General features: G+C 49.0%; 1 protein-coding gene across 4 annotated transcripts in view; it reads right to left on the reverse strand.

The window, feature by feature from the left end:
• The window catches only part of PAPPA2 (pappalysin 2), a 331,936-nt gene that overhangs the window by 155,268 nt on the left and 150,707 nt on the right, over positions 1-25,961 (reverse strand). For all 4 annotated transcript variants that reach the window (XM_073643372.1, XM_073643370.1, XM_073643374.1 and 1 more), the window contains exon 5: positions 24,008-24,301. In XM_073643372.1, the coding sequence (XP_073499473.1) occupies positions 24,008-24,301 (294 nt within the window). The remainder of the gene's footprint in view (positions 1-24,007; positions 24,302-25,961) is intronic.

Below are 25,961 nucleotides of genomic sequence, written 5' to 3' on the forward strand. Positions count from 1 at the left end.
CTGGGAGCGCTCATCTGCTACCTGCCTGTTAGCCTACCTGGAGGCTCCGCCGTCACGTGCTGTGACAACCTGCCAGTCCAGAGACTCTTGCCCGCTCACCTGGGAGCGCTCATCTGCTACCTGCCTGTTAGCCTACCTGGAGGCTCAGCCGTCACAGGTCGTACCTACCCTTTACCCAGAGACTGTCCCGGTCACTTGCCGTGACCTCCTGCCCGTTTACCCAGAGACTGCCCCGGTCACTTGCTGTGACCTCCTGCCCGTTTACCCAGAGACTGTCCCGGTCACTTGCCGTGACCTCCTGCCCATTTACCCAGAGACTGTCCCGGTCACCTGCTATGACTACCTGCCTGTCTTCCCTGGTCACCACCCGCTTCCTTACAAGGACCGCCCCCTTGTATAAGTTGCTCAGAGGTTCCGCCTCCCAGACCCGTTACAGTTTGCTCGGGCCATGGAACCCGGTGGCACCCAAGCTCCCTCGCTCTCGGACCTTTGTCATGAACTGTCCCGTCAGAGGTCCCAACAGGAGTCCATCCTGAGTCACCTGCGGAATGTCAATTCTCGCCTGGACACTCTGACTGCTCCACCAGCAACCACCGCTAGTGTCTTGACTCGCAACCCGGCAGCTCTGCTGCCCACCAATACCATGGTATCCTGCTCCAGACCCCGGCTTTCTGCACCTCCTCGCTTCGGAGGTGACTCCGCTCTGGCTCGGGGCTTCATAAACCAGTGCACCCTGCACTTTGAACTCCTGTCCCACCAGTTTAACTCCGACCGGGCCAAAGTAGCCTTCATCATGTCCCATCTCACGGGGGAGGCACTGGCTTGGATAAATCCTCTATGGGAGAGAGGAGACCCCCTGGTGTCCGACTTGCCTGCCTTTCTCACGGCTTTCCGGAAAGTCTTCGACGAACCCGGACGGAAGACCTCATCCGCATCCTCTCTGCTACGCCTCCGTCAGGGAAGTCTCACCGTGGGCCAATATGCCATACGGTTCCGTACCCTTGCCTCGGAGCTGGCCTGGGATAACGACGCTCTGGTGTCTGTCTTCTGGGAGGGTCTGTCCGGCCGTATTAAAGATGAACTCGCCGGTCGGGACATTCCTACCACTCTCGATGACTTAATAACTCTTGCCACCCGGATTGACCTACGGTTCCAGGAGCGTGCCAAAGAGGTCACCCGTGAGAGGAGGTTTCCACGTCTAGCTCCTACCTTCCATAAACCCGTCACTCCCTCCGTTTCTCCCCAGGTACACTCTCCTGAGCCTATGCAGGTCGACCAGACCAAGATGGTCAAAACCCGTCAGGACTTACGCCGTGCCGAGGGGAGCTGCTTCTACTGTGGTAGCAAGGAGCACCGGATCCGAACCTGCCCGGAGAGGTCGGGAAACGCCTGTGTCTAGGTTCGCTCAGAGAGGTCGACCTAGACAAGAATAAATCCTCTCCATCTCTGCTGCTGTCAGTCTCAATTATCTGCGGGGAGAACCGTTTTTTCGAACTAGCCCAACTTGACTCTGGAGCAGCCGGGAATCTTATTTCACAGTCCCTGGTAGGAAAACACCGCATTCCCACCAAACCTCTGGCTGTACCCTTATCTGTTGCTGCCGTGGATGGGGGCCTCTTACCACGTCCCATCCAACTCATCACCGAATCCATTACTCTGCAGGTGGGAATGCTACATTCTGAGAGCATCTCTTTTCATGTTCTGCCTGGACTCTCTCACGCCCTCTTACTAGGCCTACCTTGGCTCCAGAAACATGCACCCGTGCTTGACTGGAAGACCGGAGAAGTCCTTCGTTGGGGACAGGACTGCCATAAGACTTGTTTGGTTCCCGTTCATCCCGTCCGTCCTTCTCCTACCCCAACTAATCTACCTGGACTTCCGATTCCTTATTGGTCATTTGCTGATGTCTTTAATAAAAAGAAGGCAGAGACATTACCCCCTCATAGACCATACGACTGTCCTATCGACCTGTTACCCGGTACTACGCCTCCCCGTGGGCGTATTTACCCATTGTCCGCTGCTGAGACCCGGTCGATGTCCGAATATATTAAGGAGAATCTGGCCCGGGGATTCATCCGGAAATCTACCTCCCCGGCGGGAGCAGGCTTCTTTTTCGTTAAAAAGAAGGACGGCTCTCTCCGTCCCTGTATAGACTATAGAGGCCTTAACCAGATCACTGTGAAGAATAAGTACCTCCTTCCGCTCATTCCGGAGTTATTTGATCGTCTGAGGGGGGCTAGAATCTTCACCAAACTGGACCTCCGTGGGGCGTACAACCTGGTCCGTATCCGTCAGGGGGATTAATGGAAGACTGCATTCAACACCCGGGACGGCCACTATGAATATCTGGTAATGCCCTTTGGTCTCTGTAATGCTCCTGCCGTCTTTCAAGAGTTGGTCAATGACATCTTCCGGGACCTTCTCTACTCCTGCGTAGTGGTGTACCTGGACGACATCTTGGTCTTCTCTCCGGATCTCCAGACTCACCGGAGGGATGTTCGTCAGGTCCTGCTCAGGCTCAGGCAGAATCACCTCTTCGCTAAATATGAGAAGTGCCTCTTTGAGCAGACCTCGCTTCCGTTTTTGGGCTACATTATTTCTCAGACCGGCCTCCGAATGGATCCAGAGAAACTGTCTGCCATCGAGAAATGGCCTCGACCGGAGGGGTTGAAGGCTATTCAGCGGTTCCTGGGCTTCGCCAACTACTACCGCCTCTTCATACCGCACTTCTCTTCCCGGACTGCCCCAATTTCCGCGCTCACCCGTAAGGGCACTAATCCCAGAGAGTGGCCGCCCGAAGCAGAGGAGGCCTTTCTTTCCTTAAAACAGGCCTTCTCTTCTGCCCCGGTGCTGCATCGCCCGGACGGCAACAAGCAGTTCTTCCTGGAAGTTGACGCCTCCTCCTCTGGAGCCGGAGCGGTACTTACCCAAAAATCGTCTTCCGGGGGAATGGTAACTTGTGGCTTCTTCTCCAAACTCTTCTCCTCTTCTGAGCGCAACTATTCCATAGGAGACCGAGAGTTATTGGCCATCAAGCTGGCATTGGAGGAGTGGCGTTACCTACTCGAGGGGGCTCTTCACCCGGTAATAATTTACACTGACCACAAGAACTTGGCTTACCTCCAGCATGCCCAGAGACTTAACCCGCGCCAAGCCCGGTGGTCCTTGTTTTTTGCTCGCTTTGATTTTGTTCTTCATTTTCGCCCGGCTGACAAAAACATCAAAGCAGACGCCTTGTCCTGATCCTTTCTGGTGTCCGATCTCGAGGAAGAACCTAAACATATCATCGATCCCGCCAGAGTAATGCAGGTGGCTCCCGTGAGTCTAAATCGTCTCCCTCCCGGTAAGACGTTCGTTTCAGTACCTGATCAGGAGAAGATCCTACACTGGGGCCATTCGTCTAAACTAGCTGGCCACGCCGGTCAGAAAAAGACCCTCCAGCTTATTACCCGGCACTACTGGTGGCCTACCCTGAACAAGGACGTCATAGACTTTGTTTCTGCCTGTGTGTCCTGCGCCCGCAACAAAGTCCCGAGACACCTGCCAGCCGGTCGCCTCCTTCCGCTTCCTGTGTCTGCTGCCCCCTGGCAGCATATTGCTATGGACTTCATAACTGATCTCCCCGTCTCTGCCGGTTGTACGGTCATTTGGGTGGTCGCTGACCGCTTTTCCAAGATGGCTCACTTTATTCCCCTGCCAGGCCTCCCGTCTGCACCCGAGCTGGCTAAAGACTTTATCCGCCACATCTTCCGTCTTCATGGCCTGCCCCTCCACATCGTGTCGGATCGTGGGGTACAGTTCACCTCACGTTTCTGGAGAGCCACTTGTAAATTGCTAGACGTCACCCTGTTCTTCTCCTCCGCTTACCACCCACAGTCTAATGGTCAAGTGGAGCGGATCAATCAGATCCTGACCAGTTACCTCCGGCACTTCGTTAATGCCCACCATTCTGACTGGGTGGATCTCCTGCCATGGGCAGAATTCTCTTACAACAATCACGAGAGCGAATCTTGCTCCAAATCCCCGTTTTTTGTAGTCTTCGGTCAGCATCCTCGGATCCCATTTCTCGTCTCCACCTCGGTGGATAATCCGGCTGCAGAATCTCTTGTTAACAAATTTTCCTCCATGTGGGAGAGTACCCGGTACGCACTCCTTCAGTCTTCCGAGCATATGAAAAGACATGCTGACAAAAAACGTCTGGATCCTCCTCAATTCCGTCCAGGGGATAAGGTCTGGCTCTCGTCCAAGTATGTTCGGCTCAAGATTCCTTCCTATAAGTTAGGGCCTCGGTTCATCGGTCCTCTGGAGGTCATCAGTCAGATCAACCCGGTGGCCTATAAATTGAAACTCCCGGCCAACTTACGGATCCCTAACTCCTTCCATGTATCTCTCCTCAAACCCGTGGTACTTAACTCTTTTTCCAAGTCTACAGGTACGCCTCCTGCTCCGGTTTCCCCTGAAAACGAGTTTGAGGTAGAGAACATTCTGGCCACAAAAAGGGTAAGAGGAAAGACCTTTTTTTTAGTAGATTGGAGGGGGTTTGGTCCTGAAGAGAGAACGTGGGAGCCCCGGGAGAACATCCATGCCCCTCTCATCCTTGCTAAATTTCTGTCTGGCCTAAAAAAGGGGGGGCCTAAAGGGGGGGGTACTGTAGCGTCGGCGTCCCTGCCCTCTGCTAGGCAGGGACGCTGTTCCCCTCACCTCTCCGCTCCGAGCCCGGCGTCCTCCTCCCGCTCTGCTGGCAGCGCGCGCTCCTTCCCGGCCACGGTGCTTAGGGCGCGCGCGCGCGCTCCCCCCTCTTAAAGGGGCCGCGCGCGCCATCCTAAAGAGTCCCCGGCAAATGGCCGGAGGACTTCACCATATATAAGGCACCTCCTCCAAAATGGAGGTGCCCGAGCAATGTTGTTGCACTGTTCACTACTCTGCTTCAGCCCTCAGGTCCCGTTTCCAGTTACCTGCCAGTTACCTGCCAGTCTCCTGCCAGTTTGCTGTCTGATTCCTGCCTGTTATCCGCTTACCTGCTTGCTAGCCTGAGGTCCGACGGTCTGCCTTCCGACACCAGTCAGTCTGTCTATGGACCAGCTTGCCCGCTCACCTGGGAGCGCTCATCTGCTACCTGCCTGTTAGCCTACCTGGAGGCTCCGCCGTCACGTGCTGTGACCACCTGCCAGTCCAGAGACTCTTGCCCGCTCACCTGGGAGCGCTCATCTGCTACCTGTCTGCTAGCCTACCTGGAGGCTCCGCCGTCACGTGCTGTGACCACCTGCCAGTCCAGAGACTCTTTCCCGCTCACCTGGGAGCGCTCATCTGCTACCTGCCTGTTAGCCTACCTGGAGGCTCCGCCGTCACATGCTGTGACCACCTGCAATCCAGAGACTCTTGCCTGCTCACCTGGGAGCACGCATCTGCCATCTGCCTGCTAGCCTACCTGGAGGCTCAGCCGTCACAGGTCGTACCTACCCTTTACCCAGAGACTGTCCCGGTCACTTGCCGTGACCTCCTGCCCATTTACCCAGAGACTGTCCCGGTCACTTGCCGTGACCTCCTGCCCGTTCACCCAGAGACTGCCCCGGTCACTTGCTGTGACCTCCTGCCCGTTTACCCAGAGACTGTCCCGGTCACTTGCCGTGACCTCCTGCCCATTTACCCAGAGACTGTCCCGGTCACCTGCTGTGACTACCTGCCTGTCTTCCCTGGTCGCCACCCGCTTCCTTACAAGGACCGCCCCCTTGTATAAGTTGCTCAGAGGTTCCGCCTCCCAGACCCGTTACAGGAGTGACTAGAATACCCAGAGAGGTTGTCAAAATTAGGCCTATTTACGTTGGAAAAGAGAAGGCTTAGGGGAGACCTCATAAACATGTATAAATACATCAGGGGGCAGTACAGAGATCTCTCCCATGACCTGTTTATACCAAGGATGGTGACAAAGACGAGGGGGCACACTATGCGTCTGGAGGAAAGGAGGTTCCTGCACCAGCATAGAAGGGGATTCTTTACGGTCAGAGCCGTGAGACTCTGGAACTCTCTGGGAGAGGAAGTGGTGATGTCCAACTCACTTAATGAGTTCAAGAGAGGCCTGGACGCCTTTCTTGAGAACAATAAAATTACATCTTATGCTTAGTTAATTAATCCAGGGATTTAATCTGACTGCCAGATTGGTGTCGGGAAGTGAATTTTTCCACAGTGATGTAAATTGGCCTATACCGCATGGTATAGGAATAGCGGAATAGCTGCAGTGCACAAGAAATAGGCTGAACTGGATGGACGCTTGTCTTTTTTTGGCCTTATAAACTATATGTAATTGAATGAAATATTCTCATTAAATACTTTCTTCTGTACAGTTGAATGTGCTGACAACAAAATCACACAAAAATCATCAATGGAAATCAAATTTATTAACCAATGGAGGCCTGGATTTGCAGTTACCCCCAAAATTAAAGTGGAAAAACACACTACAGGCTGATCCAACTTTGATGTAATGACCTTAAAACAAGTCAAAATGAGGCTCAGTATTGTGTGTGGCCTCCACGTGTTTGTATGACCTCCCTACAACACCCGGGCATGCTCCTGATGAGGTTGTGGACGGTCTCCAGTGGGATCTCCTCCCAGACCTGGACTAAAGCATCCGCCAACTCCTGGACAGTCTGTGGTGCAAAGTGACGTTGGTGGATGGAGCGAGACATGATGTCCCAGATGTGCTCAATCGGATTCAGGTCTGGGGAATGGGCGTGCCAGTCCATAGCTTCAATGCCTTCATCTTGCAGGAACTGCTGACACACTCCAGCCACATGAGGTCTGGCATTGTCCTGCATTAGTGTAAGGTGCCCCAGCGAGGTAGTCGTGGGTGAGCTGTAGCCCCCTCTCGCTCTGGCACCCTACAGACAATACGTGTCCTCCCTCTGAAGTGTGGCTGTGTATGTGGTGCTCTTCACTTACTTCAAGCCATCCGATCGCTGCTGTCTCCAGGCATTTCTCTTCTGGGACCAGGGCAGCAATAAATTCAGAGGACACGAGGTTCTTAACCAGAACTTGAACTTTACTTGGGGAAGAGGAATATATACAATATTTACAGGCAGATATAATGGATAAGGCCCGACAGGTTATCATCTCTCTCACAGGCGCTGGCAACTCCTTCAGCCCTGGTTCCCTCTTTAAGTGAAGCATCTCTGTGACTCTAATCTCTGGCCCAAGAGACTCTTCCGCAATACCAACAGTGATCTGGATCCGATATCTCTCCCCCACGTCTTAGCCTGGAGTCCTATTTATCTTCCTCTGCTTCCTGCAGACTAGAAGTGCCCCGGGTCCTCACTACCTTTGATGAGTTTCTCCGGCCGGCTAACAGGACTCTTGCTCTTGCGTAGGGAGACTTTCACACTGGTGATCCCACTGTCTGAGGGTATGGAGCTCCCGTCTACCCTAGCAGCCAATATATATTCAGGCTGCCTGTATGGTTCTCTATCCTATCTCTTATTGAAGAATCACTTCCTGATTCTGGAAACTTAAACAGAGATTTTCCTAATGTGCCCACCCTCAGTGAGCTGTCATCACAAAGCAGTAACTCATCACTGTCTGTAACACTGCTAGCAGACTCAACCTGACATCTGCACCCAGGACAGTGGCATCTTGTGGCTGTTTAAGGTACTGCAGCCCACAAGGAATTATGCCAGGAACAAGCTCTATATCACTCAAGGCTTGATCAGGGCACTAAGTTCCCCCTCTACTCTACTGACTGGACCACTAAAGCTAACCCCTTAGCTTGGTCTACCAACAGTTCAGAGAGGTCTGACTTAAGGAACACTTCCTTTAACTATCTCAGTGCCAAGGGAAGGTTACGTCCTTCCCCACTATTACATTAGGAGGAACCCAGGGCCAACCGCACCAGCATATGGTCTTACAAGGGGTCTGAGGATCTCATCTCGGTACCTAATGCCAGTCAGCACATGGAGGGCTGTGTGGCCCTCCAAAGAAATGCCACCCCACACCATTTCTGACCCACTGCCAAATCGGTCATACTGAAGGATGTTGCAGGCAGCAGATTGCTCTCCACGGCATCTCCAGACTCTGTCACGTCTGTCCCATGTACTCAGTGTGAACCTGCTTTCATCTGTGAAGAGCACAGGGTGCCAGTGGCGGCTTTGCCAATCCTGGTGTTCTGTGGCAAATGCCAAGGGTCCTGCACGGTGTTGGGCTGTGAGCACAACCCCTATCTGTGGATGCCGGGCCTTCATACCATCTTCATTGAGTCGGTTTCTAACCGTTTGTGCAGACACATGCACATTTGTGGCCTGCTGGAAGTCATTTTGCAGGGCTCTGGCAGTGCTCCTCCTGTTCCTCCTTGCACAAAGGCAGAGATAGCGGTCCTGCTGCTGGGTTGTTGCCCTCCTACGGCTCCCTCCATGTCTCCTGGTATACTGGCCTGTCTCCTGGTAGCGCCTCCAGCCTCTGGACACTACGCTGACAGACACAGCAAACCTTCTTGCCACAGCTCACATTGATGTGCCATCCTGGATGAGCTGCACTAACTGAGCAACTTCCGTGGGTTGTACAGTCTGTCTCATGCTACCACGAGTGGGAAAGCACAACCAACATTCAAAAGCAACCAAAACATCAGCCAGAAAGCATTGGTATTGAGATGTGGTCTGTGGTCCCCACCTGCAGAACCACTCTTTTATTGAGGGTGTCTTGATAATTGCCAATAATTTCCATCTATTGTCTATTTCATTTGCACAACAGCATGTGAAGTTGATTGTTAATCAGTGTTGCTTCCTAAGTGGACAGTTTGATTTCACAGAAGTTTGATTTACTTGGAGTTATATTCTGTTGTTTAAGTGATCCCTTTATGCTTTTGAGCAGTGTATATACTGTATATATATATGTAACCATATACAGTACAGACCAAAAGTTTGGACACACCTTCTCATTTAAAGATTTTTCTGTATTTTCATGACTATGAAAATTGTACATTCACACTGAAGGCATCAAAACTATGAATTAACACATGTGGAATTATATACTTAACAAAAAAGTGTGAAACAACTGAAAATATGTCTTATATTCTAGGTTCTTCAAAGTAGCCACCTTTTGCTTTGATGACTGCTTTGCAGAGGGACATCAAAAATAAAAAAATAAAAGCTTAGCATGAAAAAAAAACTTAAAGGGAACCTTGAAATTAAAATAATACTACTTGCTTGCAGACACAGTGGTAATCTTAAACATGTTCAGCTGGCTTTCTGTAAGAGCAGCTACACGGAGAAAATTAAGTTGGATTATCCCTGCAGCCGCTTACTTCAAGTCATCGGGGTGGTGTAGGGGCAGTGAACAGTCTGTGAACAGCACTGTTATCACTCGCCCTGCACCTTGCCGGAAAGCCTGCTCCACAGCGTGTGTACAAAGCAGGATGTCGTGTAAGCACAGGGGGAGTGATTACTGTGCTTACTGTGCAGTGAGCAGTGACTGTTACAGCTCCCTACACCACTTTATACATCAAGCGGCTGCTTTGAAGAACCTAGAATATAAGACATATTTTCAGTTGTTTCACACTTTTTTGTTAAGTATATAATTCCACATGTGTTAATTCATAGTTTTGATGCCTTCAGTGTGAATGTACAATTTTCATAGTCAAGAAAATACAGAAAAATCTTTAAATGAGAAGGTGTGTCCAAACTTTTGGTCTGTACTGTATGTATAACCAGATGATCTATCATTTGAGAAAAGTGATAGCCATGGTTCAGCTCCTGTTCCTCCCATAGAACTTGTCCACAACAATCTCCCTTAGAAGTCAATGGACTTCATCAGGCTATTGTTTCCTATGGTCCACATGGCGTCTGTAAAGCGTATCTTTAAATGCTGTTAACAGCAACATGGGCTGCCCCATAATCACGTATTGAAATTAGAAGAAAAAATTATTAATCTGCAAATACAAACATACTGTAAGGGTGGATGAGGGCACAGTCTTTCACACCCTCTACGTCAGAGGAAATCATATAGCAAGAGGTTGATTTATATACAGGTCTTCCAATATAGAGGTGCCAAACTTGATAATGTTTCAGAACGTGAACTTCAGAACACCACATCATCAGCCTTCTCCTGCTCCATGGTCTGTGTTCCACCAGGGCTTGTGCCATCACCTCTACTCCATTGTATACTTTCACAGCATTTTCAAGATACTCGTTAAGGTCCTCGCTTACACCTGTCACTTCTTGGAAGTCTTAGACACAACTGAAGCCTTTTCTCTTCATTGGGCATTCACCTACCTGTCACACGGTCTCCGAATAGTCTCCTCTTGGGTGTCTGTCTCTTACCAGCCTTAGGCTCTTCTATTTTAAGTCATCACTGCTCTTCATCCAGCTGTCAACTTGACCATAGTCCCAGGGCTGAAACCAAACCACTTCTCACTGTGAGGAAACTCCAACCTGCTCTCTCTACCATCTTCACTCTCACGACTCACTAGCCTTCTTCACTCAGGGGTTACTGATTCGGTCTAAAACAATCCATAATTTGTGAGGATCTAGTCTTCCCTTCTCTTCTCTAGCCCTACTCCTCAATTTTTGGGAGGAAAATTCCTTTTTCCATCTTCTTCAGACAATCACGTGACTCATTTGCCAGTTAGTCAACATTTCGTACCACCATTTGCCACACCTTCCTCTTCAGCCAGTCCCACAGTTACCCCTCATAGTGAGATCCAGCACTAGTTTGCATATGATAAAAATTGCTCAACTGTCTCTTTGCCTTGGCAGATAAGGGTACATCGGTCTCACCCGGTTGTACGAAATATGAGCATTTTGTCATACCGATTCACATGGTATATCAGCGTAACACAAAAATATAGGAAAAGAACAAAGCATTCTTCCCATTGCGCTTACAAGACTAAAAAGAATATACACCAGAATCTGGTTTTAATTAGTAGAAAAAAATATAGGTGATACATTCCCTTTAAATAATAAGCATGTGGAAAACATAAAGACTTATAGCATAATTACTCATACTAACTAGGTCAGTCTGCACATGAAATATGTCCATGGTGTGTTCATTTCCACCAACCATGCAGGTAGATGATAAGAATTATGATATGACATGGCGGAACAGTTGGTGGTCTGCGAGCCATATGTGGAACCCAAGGCTTTTTCTGTGCAACTTCCCAAAATCTATATTTCACAGCTTCATTTTTTATAGCTCTCACGCCATGACCATAATGTTAACATATTTTATATAGAAGACCTCTATCATATAACTACAGCGCTGATTTCATACATTTATACAAAATACAATTGTAATTCGCAGCAGGGACGCTGTTCTGTCCCCAAAAAAATAAGACTAAGGGGGCAGAGAAACGAGGGTTGTAGAAAGCCGGGATTCAGTAATATCTAAATAACACAGCATGGCAAATTAAAATAGCTCAGAGAGGTAATGAAAACTATTATTGCTTGTTGTGTATCACTAATGGGAATCTGTAATGAAAGCATTTTTATTGTGCAATGTGTCACTGAATCTATGAAAGTGTCATATAGTTCAATGATATGGTATATAAAAGTGTCAGCTTTATTCTTTTTAACCATCGTATTCATTTTGCATTTTTTCGCCTATGGATCCATTTAAAACTTGCATTTTTTTTTTCTTTCCAAGGGGGCTTATGAAGGTTTTCCATTAATTTCTGTAAATGAGGGCCTGATTGGTGATCGGCTGGGATGGGAACATGATTGGTGATTGGCTGTAAATTCCTACAGAGGAATTTATATGAATGGGCATTCGATTCTGTGATGGGGCGTTGATCCAGGGAATTTGTCTAATTGCTGTATATGGAGTTGAGAAGGAATGATTTTTTTTCCCCCAATATGGAGCTCTTAATGTCAACCCCATGGGGTTTTTGCCTTCCTCTGGGTCAATATCTTAGGTTATAGGTTGAATTCGATGTATGTAAATGGGTATTCCCATCTCCAAGATCCTATCCCAATATGTAGTAGGTGTAATAATATTAATATTATAAAATACTTCCAATTAGAAATGTACTATAGTTTTTCTGATTCGCTATGTCTCTATCCTCATGTGCAGGCAGTACAGGACCTTAGGTATACATGGTTACGACCACTAGCAACTAGCTGTTACTATATCAGTGGTTGTAACCATGGATACTTAAGGTCCTGCAATGCATGCACATGAGGAAAGAGACATAGTGAATCAGAAAAACTATACTACATTTCTAATTGGAGGTATTTGCTATTATTATTTCTCTACTACATATTGGGATAGGATCTTGGCAATGAGAATACCTCTTTAAGTCTACCTTCAACCTTAAAAATTATGAAAGACCATAGAATACATGGTTTTACTAAGTCCTAAAGGGAATCTGTCACCAGGTTTTTGCTGTCTCATCTGATAGCAGCATAATGTATGGGCAGAAACCTAGATTGCAGCGATATATCACTTACTGGGCTGCTTGATGGAGTTTTGATACAATTGAAGTGACCGTGGGCAAGGCCGCGCATTGGTATCTATGATCTGGCCCAGCAAGATCCCCACACACAGACTCTATCTTGATAACCGTATCTTTACTCGTATACATTTTTAACACAGCAAAGAAAAAAACAATAAATGACAACCGTAAATATGCACAGTAATAACGTGTACTGATAAGCTGACCCTCACTGTCCCTACTCACACGTTACCAGTCCTTTACTCCAGAAGGATGTGTCCCCCGTCGCAGGCCTGTCTGTCTTTGCAGGAGGGCGTCCCAGCCGGAAAAAAAACAGGAACAGCAGAATTCGCGGAAAGAAAGGAAGGGATACTTCGGCCTCTCGCCAGAGGTCCCGCTTACAGTCTCTCTGATCCGGATAGAAGCTCTGGTGGGTCCCCTTATGTAGTCCACACTCCAGTAGCAGGGAGTGTAACAGCTGAATCCTTCAGCAGTGCAGGAGCTGGGGAAGGCTCCGAGGATATGGTGTCAGATAGAAGAAATCATGTTGAGAGTCTCTCCTGCACCACACACGAGGGCCTGCACACCGTCCTGGCTCTTTTCACAGACCACAGCAGACGCTTCGCGCGCTTTTTCCTGCTTCCCACTTTGGTCACGTGACTCTCTAGGGCGGGACACAGGAGGCTCAGTCTTTTTCTCTGTCATCACACCCTGCGCAGGTGCAACCTCTGGCCACAAGGTGGCAACATCATCCTGTGTAATCACTTCTGTAACAGGCTCTATATCAATTATCACAGAACAGCCAGAGCCGGCCAGCTCACTACACGCCCCCCCCACTCAAAGGTTGGCAGTCCCTGCCAACGACCGGCTCCAGGGTGGCGATGGCTGTGGATGTGACAGGGGGCGGCTGGGAAGAGGGCCACACATATTGGTCTCTGTAGGACTGTCCTGGAGGTACCCCTGCAGTGGTCCTCGTTGTCCGCCTAACGGGTTGGATCCCCTCTCTCCTATCAGTCACCCCACTCTCTTTCCCAGTCGACATGTCAGTAGAGGAGGTAATCGGTTCAAGTGCGTCAGTCGGACGGACAGGGGTAGGCATGCATTCAGTCTCTACATCCCCGGGGTCAGTGTCTCCGACAGTATTAGTGATATCCATCTCTCTAGGTATCACAGTAGGGGAGTCAGGCTGGGAACGGCAGGGGCGCAACATATTACGGTGCAAAGTTCGGATGCTGCCGCTGTCTTCGCCCTGCACTCGATAGACGGGGCCACCGGGGTACGGCTGTCCAATTACTCGATAGACTTCGGTCTCCCACTTGGGCCGGAGTTTCCCTTGTGGCTTCTTTATTCGGACTAGGACCAGTTGACCTACATTCAGAGGGTTTTCTTGTACCGGAAGTGGGTCAGCGTGCACTTGATCCTGAATTTGTCGGCCTACTAGCCGGTAGACAGTCTCCATTCTCTGGCGGTGTGTTTGTAGCCAGGAAGGATAGGTACCACAGGTATCTTCTTCGGAGCTAGATAGTTGCAACTCATGGATGTCTTTGCCTGGACGGCCAAAGAGAAGGGTGTATGGGGTGTATCCGGTGACGGAATGGACCTGATTATTATAGGCCCACAGCAGTTCCGGGAGGAATCGAGGCCAGTCGGGCATTTTGTCTTCAGCCAAAGTCCGGATCAGTTGTAAGAGGGTCTGGTTAAAGCGTTCACACGCGCCATTCCCTTGTGGATGGTAAGGGGTGGTCCTGGACTTCTTGATTCCATACATCCGTTGGAGTTCTTCAATGACTCGCCCTTCGAAACAAGGCCCCTGATCAGAGTGTAGCTGCTCCGGACACCCGTAGACCTGAACGAATTGCTGACAGATAGCCTGTGCAGCTGATTCAGCAGTCTGATCCTTGGTAGCAACAGCGACAGCGAATTTCGTGAAGTGGTCCACCATCACCAGACAGTACTGGTAGCCACTATTCGCCGTTCCGATCAACAGATAGTCCACCATCAACAGCTCGAGGGGCCTCGACGTCTTAATAGTCTGGACGGGGGCACGCTGCTCCGCGGACTTGTGGAATTCACAGGTACGGCATGCTTGACAGACGTTTTCAACCAACTTACGGAGCCCCGGACAAAAAATGAACTGCTGGGTCCACCGGAGGGTCTTGTCTATGCCGAAGTGGCCGTTCCTCCTGTGAGCTTCGCCTACCATTTCATGGGCCAACTGCACCGGGACGACATTCTGCAAACGCTCCTCCAGCATATGGGATAAAAGGGCCCTGCGACACAGGACTCCATCTTTCACGATCAGCCGATCCCACTGGGCAAGCAGAGCCAAGGCTCCGGTCGATAGTCGGGCTCTCACTTCGGAGGGCGGTTTCTCTTGTTTATTCACATACTGTTTCAATAAGACATGCTCTGGATCTCGATCTTGAAGCTTGGCCCATTCTTGCTGGGACAGGGTAGATCCCACTACGGCTTCAATCCCTCCTACCGCATACTGGCGGCTATCTTCTATTTGCTTTGCGAGCCGGGCAAAGTCAGGCATCTCATCTTCCTCCAACTCTTCATCCCGGTCCCCCACTGGCGGGGATGATGTCACTCTAGACAGGCTGTCAGCATTCTGATTCTCGCTCCCCGCTCTGTATTTAATTTTGTACTGGAATCTAGAGAGCCTGGCCATCCAGCGCTGTTCCATTGCCCCTAGTTTGGCATTCTCTAGGTGGGCAAGAGGATTGTTGTCCGTCATGACCAGCACCTCCGCTCCTGTCAGATAGCCGGCAAATTTCTCAGTCATAGCCCAAGTCAGAGCCAAGAGTTCCAAGCGGAAGGAGCTGTACTTGACGGGATTCTTTTCGGTGTCACGGAGAGACCTACTGGCATAGGCTATCACGCGTTCTTTATTATCTTGAACTTGAGAGAGGACCACCCCTAGACCTTGAAGGCTGGCGTCGGTGTGCAACTGAAACGGTAATGTGTAGTCTGCATATGCCAGAACAAGGGGTGATGTTAGAGCAGCCTTAAGTGCCTGAAAGGATTTTTCTCGGTCAGGCCCCCAACTGATGCGTCGTCCTCTGGGGCTGTTCGCGGTCCCTCGGAAAACCTCATGCAGTGGTTCAGCAAACCGAGCAAAGTCCTTGACAAACCGATGGTAGTAGCCTGCTAGCCCCAGAAAGGCCCGGACTTCTTTGACGGTAGTTGGCTGCGGCCACTCTTGAACGGCTGCTATCTTCTCCGGAGAGGGCTGGACGCCTTCGGCCAAGATCCGGTGACCCAAGTAGTCGATTTCCTGCTGGAACAGACGGCACTTGCTGGGCTTCAACTTCAAGCCGTGTCGCCTCAAGCGCTGGAACAATTGGCCAAGCTTGTGAAGATGATCTTCAAAGGTGGCGGAGTATACCACGATGTCGTCAAGGTATATCAGCGTAAACTCAAAGTTGAAGTCCCCCAGACAGCGTTCCATTAGTCTCTGAAAGGTCCCCGGTGCGTTATTCAAGCCGAACAGCATCTGGTCGAACTCATACAGGCCCATGGGAAGGATGAAGGCGGTCTTTTCCCTGTCCTTCTCACTCATTGGAACCTGCCAATATCCACTGGCCAGGTCTAGGGACGAAAAATATTTGGCCTTCTTCAGGGCGGTCAGTGACTCTTCGATCCGAGGAAGTGGATATGAGTCCCGGATAGTGCAAGCGTTCAGCCTACGGTAGTCCACGCAAAACCTTAGGGAACCATCTTTCTTTTTGACTATCACCACGGGTGCAGCCCACGGGCTCTGGCTTTCACGTACCACTCCGGCGTGTAGCATAGATTCTAACAGGCTTTTCACCTCCTGGTATTGCTGAGGTGGTATCTGCCGGTACCTCTCGCGGATAGGGGGAGTATCGCCCGTGGGTATCTCGTGCTGAATACTGGTGGTACACCCAAAGTCTGTGTCATGCTTTGCAAAGGAGTCTTGGTGTTCCCGCAGGAGTTCCTCCACTTGAGACACTTCTTGTTTGGTGTACTGGGACGTGTCTAGCTGCACTTTTTCCCGTAGTTTTCGCCCAATGTCTTCATCGTCTACTTGAGCGTTTATGGCTGAGACGGTTACCGTCCAGTCGCCTTCTGTAGACGGGGTGAATTCTAGGGGCCCAATGGGATTCACTTCCGTGGGTAGAGCATATACCCGGGCAAGTTGAGTGCCGGCTTCAAGGGCTAGGCCTACGTCTGCGGTGTTGTTTAGCCTGACAGGGACTCTCCCGTTCCTCACGACGGCTAGAATGCGAGCAACTAGTGGGTTTAGCTTACCCTCACTTGGGGTCCTCGGCTCGATCAACACTTCAACCCCCTCAAGTTGTCGGTGGGTGTTAAGGGGTAAGGAAATGACTGTCTCTTTTTCAGCAGGCAAAGTAATCCGGGTACGGCGTGGCACCGTAATGGCGGCTAGGGGTAGTTGTTCCTCTGCCATCTGTTGAAGTCCAACGGTCCGGATTACGCGCTGGAATGCCAGACGAGTCGGCTTATGTTTGGTGACTTTCTGCCAGTATTTGGGTCCTTTTCTTGTCAACAGCAAAAGATCTAGGTCTTTCAAGATGTTCATTCCAACTATCACTGGGGTTTCGGAGCCGAAACCTTCCTTGACGATGACGATCCCTCGTTTCCCTAAGTCCTGTCTGCAGGTCTTTGTGTCCATCCAAGCAACTCCGGTCACTGGCATGGGTAGATTATTAGCCGCAATAATCTTAATGGCGGTGTCTGGGTCACGAGCAGTTCTTGGTTTGAGGTAATTTTCGTAAAACTGTTCAGAGATCGTGGTCACTTGTGACCCGGTGTCCATCAGTCCCTGTACGGCAATTCCTTCCAGGACAACTTCAAGTGTCGGGCTATTCGAGGCAAGAGCACTCCGCCATCGGCTCTGTTTTTCCACACCCCTCTCCTTGGCCTCCCCTGCTGCGCGAGCCTCAGCTGCAGGGGTGTCTAGTTTAACGGCGGCCATTGTGGTGAGGCCCGGCGTGGTAGCTCTGCTTGTGGATATGGCTGGGGTTCCATTCGCTGGTCTGATCGAAATTCCCTTCGCTGGGGTGACTGAGGGTTTGTTCGTTGGTGCGGCGGAGGTTGCTGCGGAGGGAAGTGTTGAGGACAACGATTTGCCCTATGGCGAGGATCACCGCATGACCAACACTGTCCCACGGGACGACTAGGCTGTCTTCGCTGGTCTCCCTGTCGGTCTAATGTTAACTGTAATATCTGTCTCTGTAAGTCTGCTACCATCTGTTTCAGGTCTTCCGTGTCACTGTTCGGATTTTTAATGTCAGATATGGATCTGCACGCAGCACCTTGAATCCCCACATCCATGACGGGTCCCCTTGAACGTTCTATGGCTTCCTGTTTGACTTCAGCAAAAGTAAGAGCCGGCATCATCCGGATCAAGTCCTGTAACGTGCGGTTAAGATACTGGTCTCTCAGTCCTATTACAAATTGGTCTCTCAGTACCAGGTCACGAGAAGCCATACCAGCTAGTTGCTCCCCTTTTCCACAGGTTTGTTCAAGGAGTACCTGAAGGGCGTTCGCATATTGGGGAATATCCTCCCACTCAAGCTGCGTCCGTCTAAAGAACATGTGTTGCAGTGTTCCCTGGTATGTGGTCGGCCCATAGGTGTTCTCCAGCACCCGCACCAAATCATCTACTGTACGCTGGCCCCTGACCGTCTCCAGTCTGACTGTCGTCCATGCCTCCCCCTCTAGCGTCAGTACCGCCATTTCTGCCAAGGTCTTAGGGTCAATATTATACATTTCCCCCAGTATCTGGACTTGTTCCGCCCACTCTGGTACAGGGTAGTTTCGTCCGCCAAATTTCCTGACCTGATTCACAATAGACACCGGCGGGGCTTTCTGACTGTACACATGGCCTGGGTGGGAATCCTGTTGGTCACAGATCCTGCCGACTACGCCAGATGAAGTGACCGCGGGCAAGGCCGCGCATTGGTATCTATGATCTGGCCCAGCAAGATCCCCACACACAGACTCTATCTTGATAACCGTATCTTTACTCGTATACATTTTTAACACAGCAAAGAAAAAAACAATAAATGACAACCGTAAATATGCACAGTAATAACGTGTACTGATAAGCTGACCCTCACTGTTCCTACTCACACGTTACCAGTCCTTTACTCCAGAAGGATGTGTCCCCCGTCGCAGGCCTGTCTGTCTTTGCAGGAGGGCGTCCCAGCCGGGAAAAAAACAGGAACAGCAGAATTCGCGGAAAGAAAGGAAGGGATACTTCGGCCTCTCGCCAGAGGTCCCGCTTACAGTCTCTCTGATCCGGGTAGTAGTTCTTGTAGATTCCCTTATGTAGTCCACACTCCAGTAGCAAGGAGTGTAACAGCTGAATCCTTCAGCAGTGCAGGAGCTGGGGAAGGCTCCGAGGATATGGTGTCAGATAGAAGAAATCACGTTGAGAGTCTCTCCTGCGCCACACACGAGGGCCTGCACACCGTCTTGGCTCTTTTCACAGACCACAGCAGACTCTACGCGCGCTTTTTCCTGCTTCCCACTTTGGTCACGTGACTCTCTAGGGCGGGACACAGGAGGCTCAGTCTTTTTCTCTGCCATCACACCCTGCGCAGGTGCAACCTCTGGCCACAAGGTGGCAACATCATCCTGTGTAATCACTTCTGTAACAGGCTCTATATCAATTATCACAGAACAGCCAGAGCCGGCCAGCTCACTACACGATCACTGTTTTATCTGCTGCAGATCTACCAGTTTGCTGAATGCTGAGCTCTGTATAACCCTGCGCACACCACTGATTGGCTGCTTTCTGTGTACACTGTGCATAGGCAGAGCTGCCAATCAGTGATGGGGCAGGGTTATACAGAGCTCATGAATATGCAGGACTACATGACAGCAGGTTTACTAGTCCTCTAGTGATAATCTCCTGCTGATAAAAAGGTGATTTTTTTTTTCAAAACTACAGCAAGCAGCCCAGTAAGTGACACATCACTTAAATCAGAGTCTCTGTTTCTTCATTATGCTCAGATTAGGTGGCAAAAACCTGGTAACAGATTCCTTTTAACAGAGGTGTAGCTATAGAGGGGGCATATGTAGCAATTGCAAATAGACCATGGAGCAGAAAAAGGCTCCTGTGCCATATGAGAAGACAAGACACCACTATTATATGGTAAATGTTAGGTTGGGAGTCCCATTACAAATTTTGTTTCTCAGTGCAGAAATGGATCTGCTATTTGCAAGGCTTTCTGTTCTTGTTAATAGGACCAAATACGTGGATCACTTCTATGATGCATACTTGCCAATGGCCCGGCTTCTGCTGGGACAATCCCATAAATCAGATCGTAAAAGGGTCTGGATTACTAAAATCACTCCCAAAAGTGGGCACATACTATGTGTTTTCCAAGCTTCCCTGGGCAATATACAGCACATTGTAACGGTTGATAAGTGTGTGTGTATATATGTATACAGTATGTATATTGTAAGGTGGCTAATGGTCGCGTAGTCGATGGGATGTATGTGTCACAGCGATGGCTGGTCTCTCTGATGTAACCCGGAGTGTTTTCTCTAGTGCACATAAGCACTAAGAGGATCATTTTGGTGCACCTGGGACTGCGTTACTGGTAGCTGTGAAGAGTTGGGAGGGTCTAGCTACCCACATACCTCACATCTGGGTGTGGTTAACAGCCTATTTACTGGAGGCTGTTGTTTGGCACATGGTCTGTGTGTGTGACGCCCTCCCTGAGCAGATGGGGGATACTCGGAGCCGGGCCTTGCAGATGTTGGGGGGGGGATGCAGTCGCGGCCTTGACCCGTTCCGTGCCCAGGGCTGTCACATGAAAAATAATGGGCTTTTGGATGAGTGGTTGTTCGACTACGCCACCTGTGGTTTCTGGTGAGGGCCACCAGCGCTGCTACAGTCCTCTGAGGCTGATGTTCTGGCAGCTCGGTTGGTACTACTCCCCACAGGTGGAGTAGGCCTCAGGGCAGGGTTAGATGATCTGTGTGGAGGGATGGTGGGTGCAGTGCCGCGCGGGAATAACCAAGCGGAGGCGGTAAATGAAGTCATCCAGGTTTTTACTCACTTTAGATGGACTTTCGCCGCAAAGCTTCCCTCTGCTACACACGGCGTACTGCGGCCACCAGGAAGGGGGTTCAGCACTTCCCAGGTAGATCAGGAGCACCTGTCAGGACCCCGTTGGTGTGTTCCTCTCCTTCTCCTTCTCCTTCTCCTCCCGCTTGTGTTCCCCCTGGGATCCACTAAGCCGCCGGGCTTTTCCAACAGTGACTTGAAGTACACAGTCAGATATCGGGGGCCGGTCACCCCTCTTGCAGCAGGAATCCCTCTAGCTTGGCCAGAGTGAAGAATACAGGTGGCGACTCCGCTCCGTCCGTGTCCCCCTGGGATCCTTTTGCCTGTGGAGCCTATCTCCTCTGCTCCCCTCCAGGGCCTTCTTAGAACGGGACCCTGACCGGGCAGAGACACTGGTTAACTCCGACCCGCTCCTCGTCTCGAGGCCTGAGAACGAGGACCGTGAATCTTCAGCCAGCTACAGACTCTTGCTGGACCCTGACAGAAGACCACAATCAAAGGACCTTGAACTTAAGATGGCCACCTATTATATATGATTCTATCAGTGCTTCCTGTAAGTGTTTCCTCCACCCTCACCCACTACTAGGTTCCCCCTATTTTTTGTTCCCCCCCATCTCCTCTATCCCGGAACGGGGCAGCACCCTGTTGCATTTAGGCCCCCTGCAGGACCGGAGTGGTGTAGTGTTGAGTGTGAAGTGGGGTCCTGGGTGATGCTCCATCCTTACCTGGAAGAGGAGATACCACACCTCTTAATGAGGTTCAGTACCCCTGTGGCGACTGAACCCTCAGGGGCGCCACATGTGTCTGGAGGAAGAAGGCTTCCTGTGTGTGGTTGTCTCCAGACTCGGCCGTGTGCTGGATGCCTATCAACCTGTGTGATCACAGCGCTGGCTAACCAGCGACTTTGCTAAAATGACTGTTTCCTTTTTTCTTGCCTGCATCTAAGGCTATTTGTTTGCATTTTGCTTTTTGACCGGCTTATGAAGAAAATAAACCGTTGTGGACATTTAAAGGAACATGCCTCCCACCGCACCTAAGTGAGTACAATCCCTACAATTAGTTAGACGTGCGGGCAGCATTCCCAGCAGATACGTGTAGCTGCTACAAAGAGGACTGCATGTCCTAGGTAAAGTCTTCAACAAGCCAGCAAGCATCACCGGACAAAATGGAGGACCTGATGAAACACCTGGTCCAGTCGCAGCAGCAGCAACAGGAGACCAACAGGCTGTTGTTACAGCAGATCCAGCAGCACCAGTGGCAGCTGATGCAGCTTCTGGCAACTGCCATCCAGGGCAGGACGAGCGCCCCAACCCCAGGTTCGGCTAATGACTCCCACGTCCGGAAGGCGGTAAGACGGGCCTTGCAGAAAATGACCCCGGGGGATGACATAGAGGCCTTTCTGATGATGTTTGAATGGGTCGCCGAGAGGGAGAAACGTCCGCATGAGCAGTAGGCAGAGGTACTGGCACCATACTTGATGAAGGAGCCCCAGAAGGCATACTATGATTTAGCTTTGCAGGACGCCAAAGTGTATGGCAAGCTAAAATCCAAGATTCTGGCGCGCTTGGGGGTGACAATGGCTATCGGGGCGCAGCGGGCCCACCACTGGGCATATCACTGTGACAAACCACCTCGCTTCCAGATGTTTGACCATTTGCACCTTGTCCAGAAGTGGTTGCAGCCAGTGATGAACCGGTTTGTGCACTCCCTGCCGAGGCCCATACAGACTTGGGTTGCCCAGGGTGATCCCTGGAATGCCGATGAACTGGTCGAAAGATACCAGGGGGTTGAAGGTAAGCCCACGCCATACTGGGGGTCCCAACAATGGGCGGAGGCCCAAAAGGGGGTGGGGTGTCCAAGGTCCAAAGGGGAGGGGGAGGTGGTGCCCAAGGTCTTTACGGGTGATGTTGTTTGCTGGAGGTGCCATGGCCCAGGCCATATAGCCGCCCGTTGTCCCCTGATCCCCGAGCAGATGGACTGCAGCATAGGACGCCGTTGCTCATATTATGCGTATCCGGCCTGAAGTGTGAACTGTCCAACCAGCGAGGGGCCTCAAGCATGTCACATGAAGGTGAATGTGCGGCAGGTAATGGCACTGCTAGACTCCGGGAGTGTGGTGACCCTTGTGAGGGCCACCTTTCCTCTCCAACTGATCCGGGGAAAAAAGTCAGCGTACGGTGCATTCATGGTGATGAGAAGGACTATCCCATGGCCAGAGTGGACATTGAAATGGCCCATGGAATTGAGTCCCACGAGTTCAGCGTCGTTCAGAACTTGTTGCACCCCATCATTATAGGCCGGGACTTTTGTTTATTTTGGGATCTGTGGGGGAAGGGTTCCAAGTTCGCTGGCTCGGAAAAGAAACCAGTTAACCCTGATGAGTTATCACCATACCCAGAACCAGACTGGTTTACCTTTTGTGTGTTTGTGGGGAATGAGGAGGTAGTGCACCCTGAGTCTGACATTCCGGAGTTAGGGATGTGAAAGCACAACCAACATTCAAAAGTGACCAAAACATCAGCCAGAAAGCATTGGTACTGAGATGTGGTCTGTGGTCCCCACCTGCAGAACCACTCCTTTATTGAGTGTGTCTTGATATTTGCCAATAATTTCCATCTATTGTCTATTCCAGTTGCACAACAGCATGTGAAATTGATTGTCAATCAGTGTTGCTTCCTAAGTGGACCGTTTGATTTCACAGAGGTTTAATTTACTTGGAGTTATATTCTGTTGTTTAAGTGTTCCCTTTATTTTTTTTGAGCAGTGTATCTAACTATCTATCTATCTATCTATCTATCTATCTATATATATATATATATCTACAGTATATCTATATATATCCATACACTATATATACATATATATATATTTTTATTACTATTTTTTTATTATTATTTTTTTTTTCATTGGACATTCAAGGCCTTTTAAACTAAAGACCCACCCCTTGTAACCAAAATTCCTTTCTATCACATTACTACTGGATTTTCACCCTTTTAGTCTGGGATTGCTTTCATACTACATTTCTGGGTATCTCAAATTGCCATTGAGTTTTGAGCATATCTGTCAGCAGATTCCAGGATGATGCTGTTTAGTAACTTATCAATACGTTGCAGGCTGTCAGAAAACACCAACTTATTATCAGATTTACCCATGTCAGGTAACACTGGCTCCATGTAATCATGAAAGCCTTAAAAACTGTATTCATATCTGACATTTTTATTGAGATTTTTCTTATGATTGTCAGAAAACAGCTTCAAAAACATCATGGTTATTGAAAACCGCTATATCTTTTCCATAGTTTTGCAAATAAATTGCAGAAAGCGTGAATTTGTCACAGCAGCAATGTGTGAATGCATCCTATTTGAATCATTCCATGCAAGATTTTCTCCCCTAAAAGAAGACTAAAACCTCATTTATCAACCTAATCTCCAAAATACATAAAACATACCGAGCAGAAATAAATATATATAAAAAGAAAAATGGATATAAATACACATATAAAAAAAAATTGCAGACAGTCTCACCCGTGTAGCTCATGTAGTTATTATAAGGAGTTCCAGTGTAAAACATTGGCCCGCAGGTGTCATTTGTTGGGTCAGGGTCTCGGCAAAGCTTGTTTTTTGGAGTGGGTGCGGTGTCTGCACACAGGTCTCCGGTTTCCATGGAAGGTTCGATTTCACTGCAAGGGTCATCACAGGATTCCCGTTCACTGACTCCTTTAAATACATGGTAAAGACCAAGGGCATGACCCACTTCATGGATCATTGTGTTGCTGTGGCCTGGCATTCCATAATAAGATGGGTTCAAGACTATGCCCCCTGGAAAAACAAAGGTTTTATTATTATATGAGGTCTAAGGGGTAACTCTCTCCTTGTGGAAAGTGACATGCCAGTGTAAGGAGACTTATAGGCTATACAATGATCCTCTGGGAAATTAAATATGAAAATTGCATCTTCAGAGAGGAAGGAACTCTAGTGCCACCTACTGGAAGTAGCAATCCTAAGAGCCAATATCATCCCTTTAACAAGCCTTGCCACATGACTTAGGATAAAAGCCAAACCATAATTTCAATCTGCAGACACATGTTTCGGGGGTGACACCCCTCCTCAGCGCAAAGCATGAGATCTGACTTGGCTGTAAGAAAGGCCTCTGACTGGGGTCGAAGGAGTAACATCTCTCTTTGTGGAGAGTGACATGCCAGTGTAAGGAGACTTAAAGGCCATGCACCGCTCCTCTGAGAAATTAAATATGCAAATTTCCACTTCATTGAGGAAGAGGATCTGAACTCTAGTACCACTATTTGGAAGTAGCAATCCTAAGGTTAATATTGACTTTTAGGATCACTTCTTCCAATAGGTGGTGCTAGAGTTCAAGTCCTCTTCTCTGAAAAGGCAATTTTCATATTATTTTTTTATGAAACATTACCAATTTATTTTTCAAGACATATGGAAGAACACAAGTAAGAGTAGCTCCTTCATTCTGCAAAATAGGTTTCCTGATGTTGAAATGCACTTGTTCCTGTGCACTTAAATTCTATTACCTTCGTGTGGTCAGATATGATTTTACTGTCCTAAACTTCTCTAGTCAATGCCATATACGTAACTATTACTTTTATTTTGGACCAATATTCCTTCAAGTATGTCCAAAATCATAGGTGGTCGCAGTACGTTCTCCTCTCGAATATGGAGTTTAGTTCTGAGCACCAATTCATATACGAGATGCTAAGATTAGGGCAACTAAACTTGAGAGGAGTAATCTAAGGGGAGAAATGATTCATTTGTATAGTTAAATATAGAAAAAATCATGAAAATCTGTTACATATAAAAGACAAGGTGGTCTGGAGAAAAAAAAAAGTTTAATCTCCAAAGACAACAAGACTTCTTTACCATGAAAACTGTAAATTTGTAGAATTAACTACAATACATCAAGAGTTGGTCACACACTTCAGAAAAAAATGTAGCTGATTTCTTAGGACATATGAATTATTGTTTAAATCTTGATCTGGTTTGATGTCAACTTGGGATCAGGAAGAATTTTTTTTTTTAAAGAGGGCCTGTCACTTGCCATAAAAATGTAATTTTTTTACCGAATGTAAATGCCGCTGTTCTCCTGAAACCGGCGTTGTTTTTCTTTTGTTCCTGCGTCTTTCCATTCCTGAAATATGTCTCTTTCTTCCTTGTATGTAAATCTAGTTATTTTATCCAACTGGGAGTGGCCTTTAAGAAGATGCCCACAGAGAACAGTTGAGAACCATGCCCACTTGGTTAAAAAGTCTAGATTTACATACATAGAAGAGGTGGCCACATTTCCGGAAAAGAGAGGTGCATGAACAGAAAAAACAATACCAGATTCACTAGAACTGCGGCGTATACCCAATTTTTATGGCAAGAGACTGGAGATGGGTGGATTGATTAGCTGACTCCAGTCCATCGGCCAGGTCGGTAATCTCTGGCTTCGGGATGGGAGTCGTGCAAATTT

The sequence above is a fragment of the Phyllobates terribilis genome, unplaced genomic scaffold (genome assembly GCF_046119375.1).
Source record: "Phyllobates terribilis strain yellow unplaced genomic scaffold, ASM4611937v1 Scaffold_8__6_contigs__length_399053987, whole genome shotgun sequence".
NCBI lineage: Eukaryota > Metazoa > Chordata > Amphibia > Anura > Dendrobatidae > Phyllobates > Phyllobates terribilis.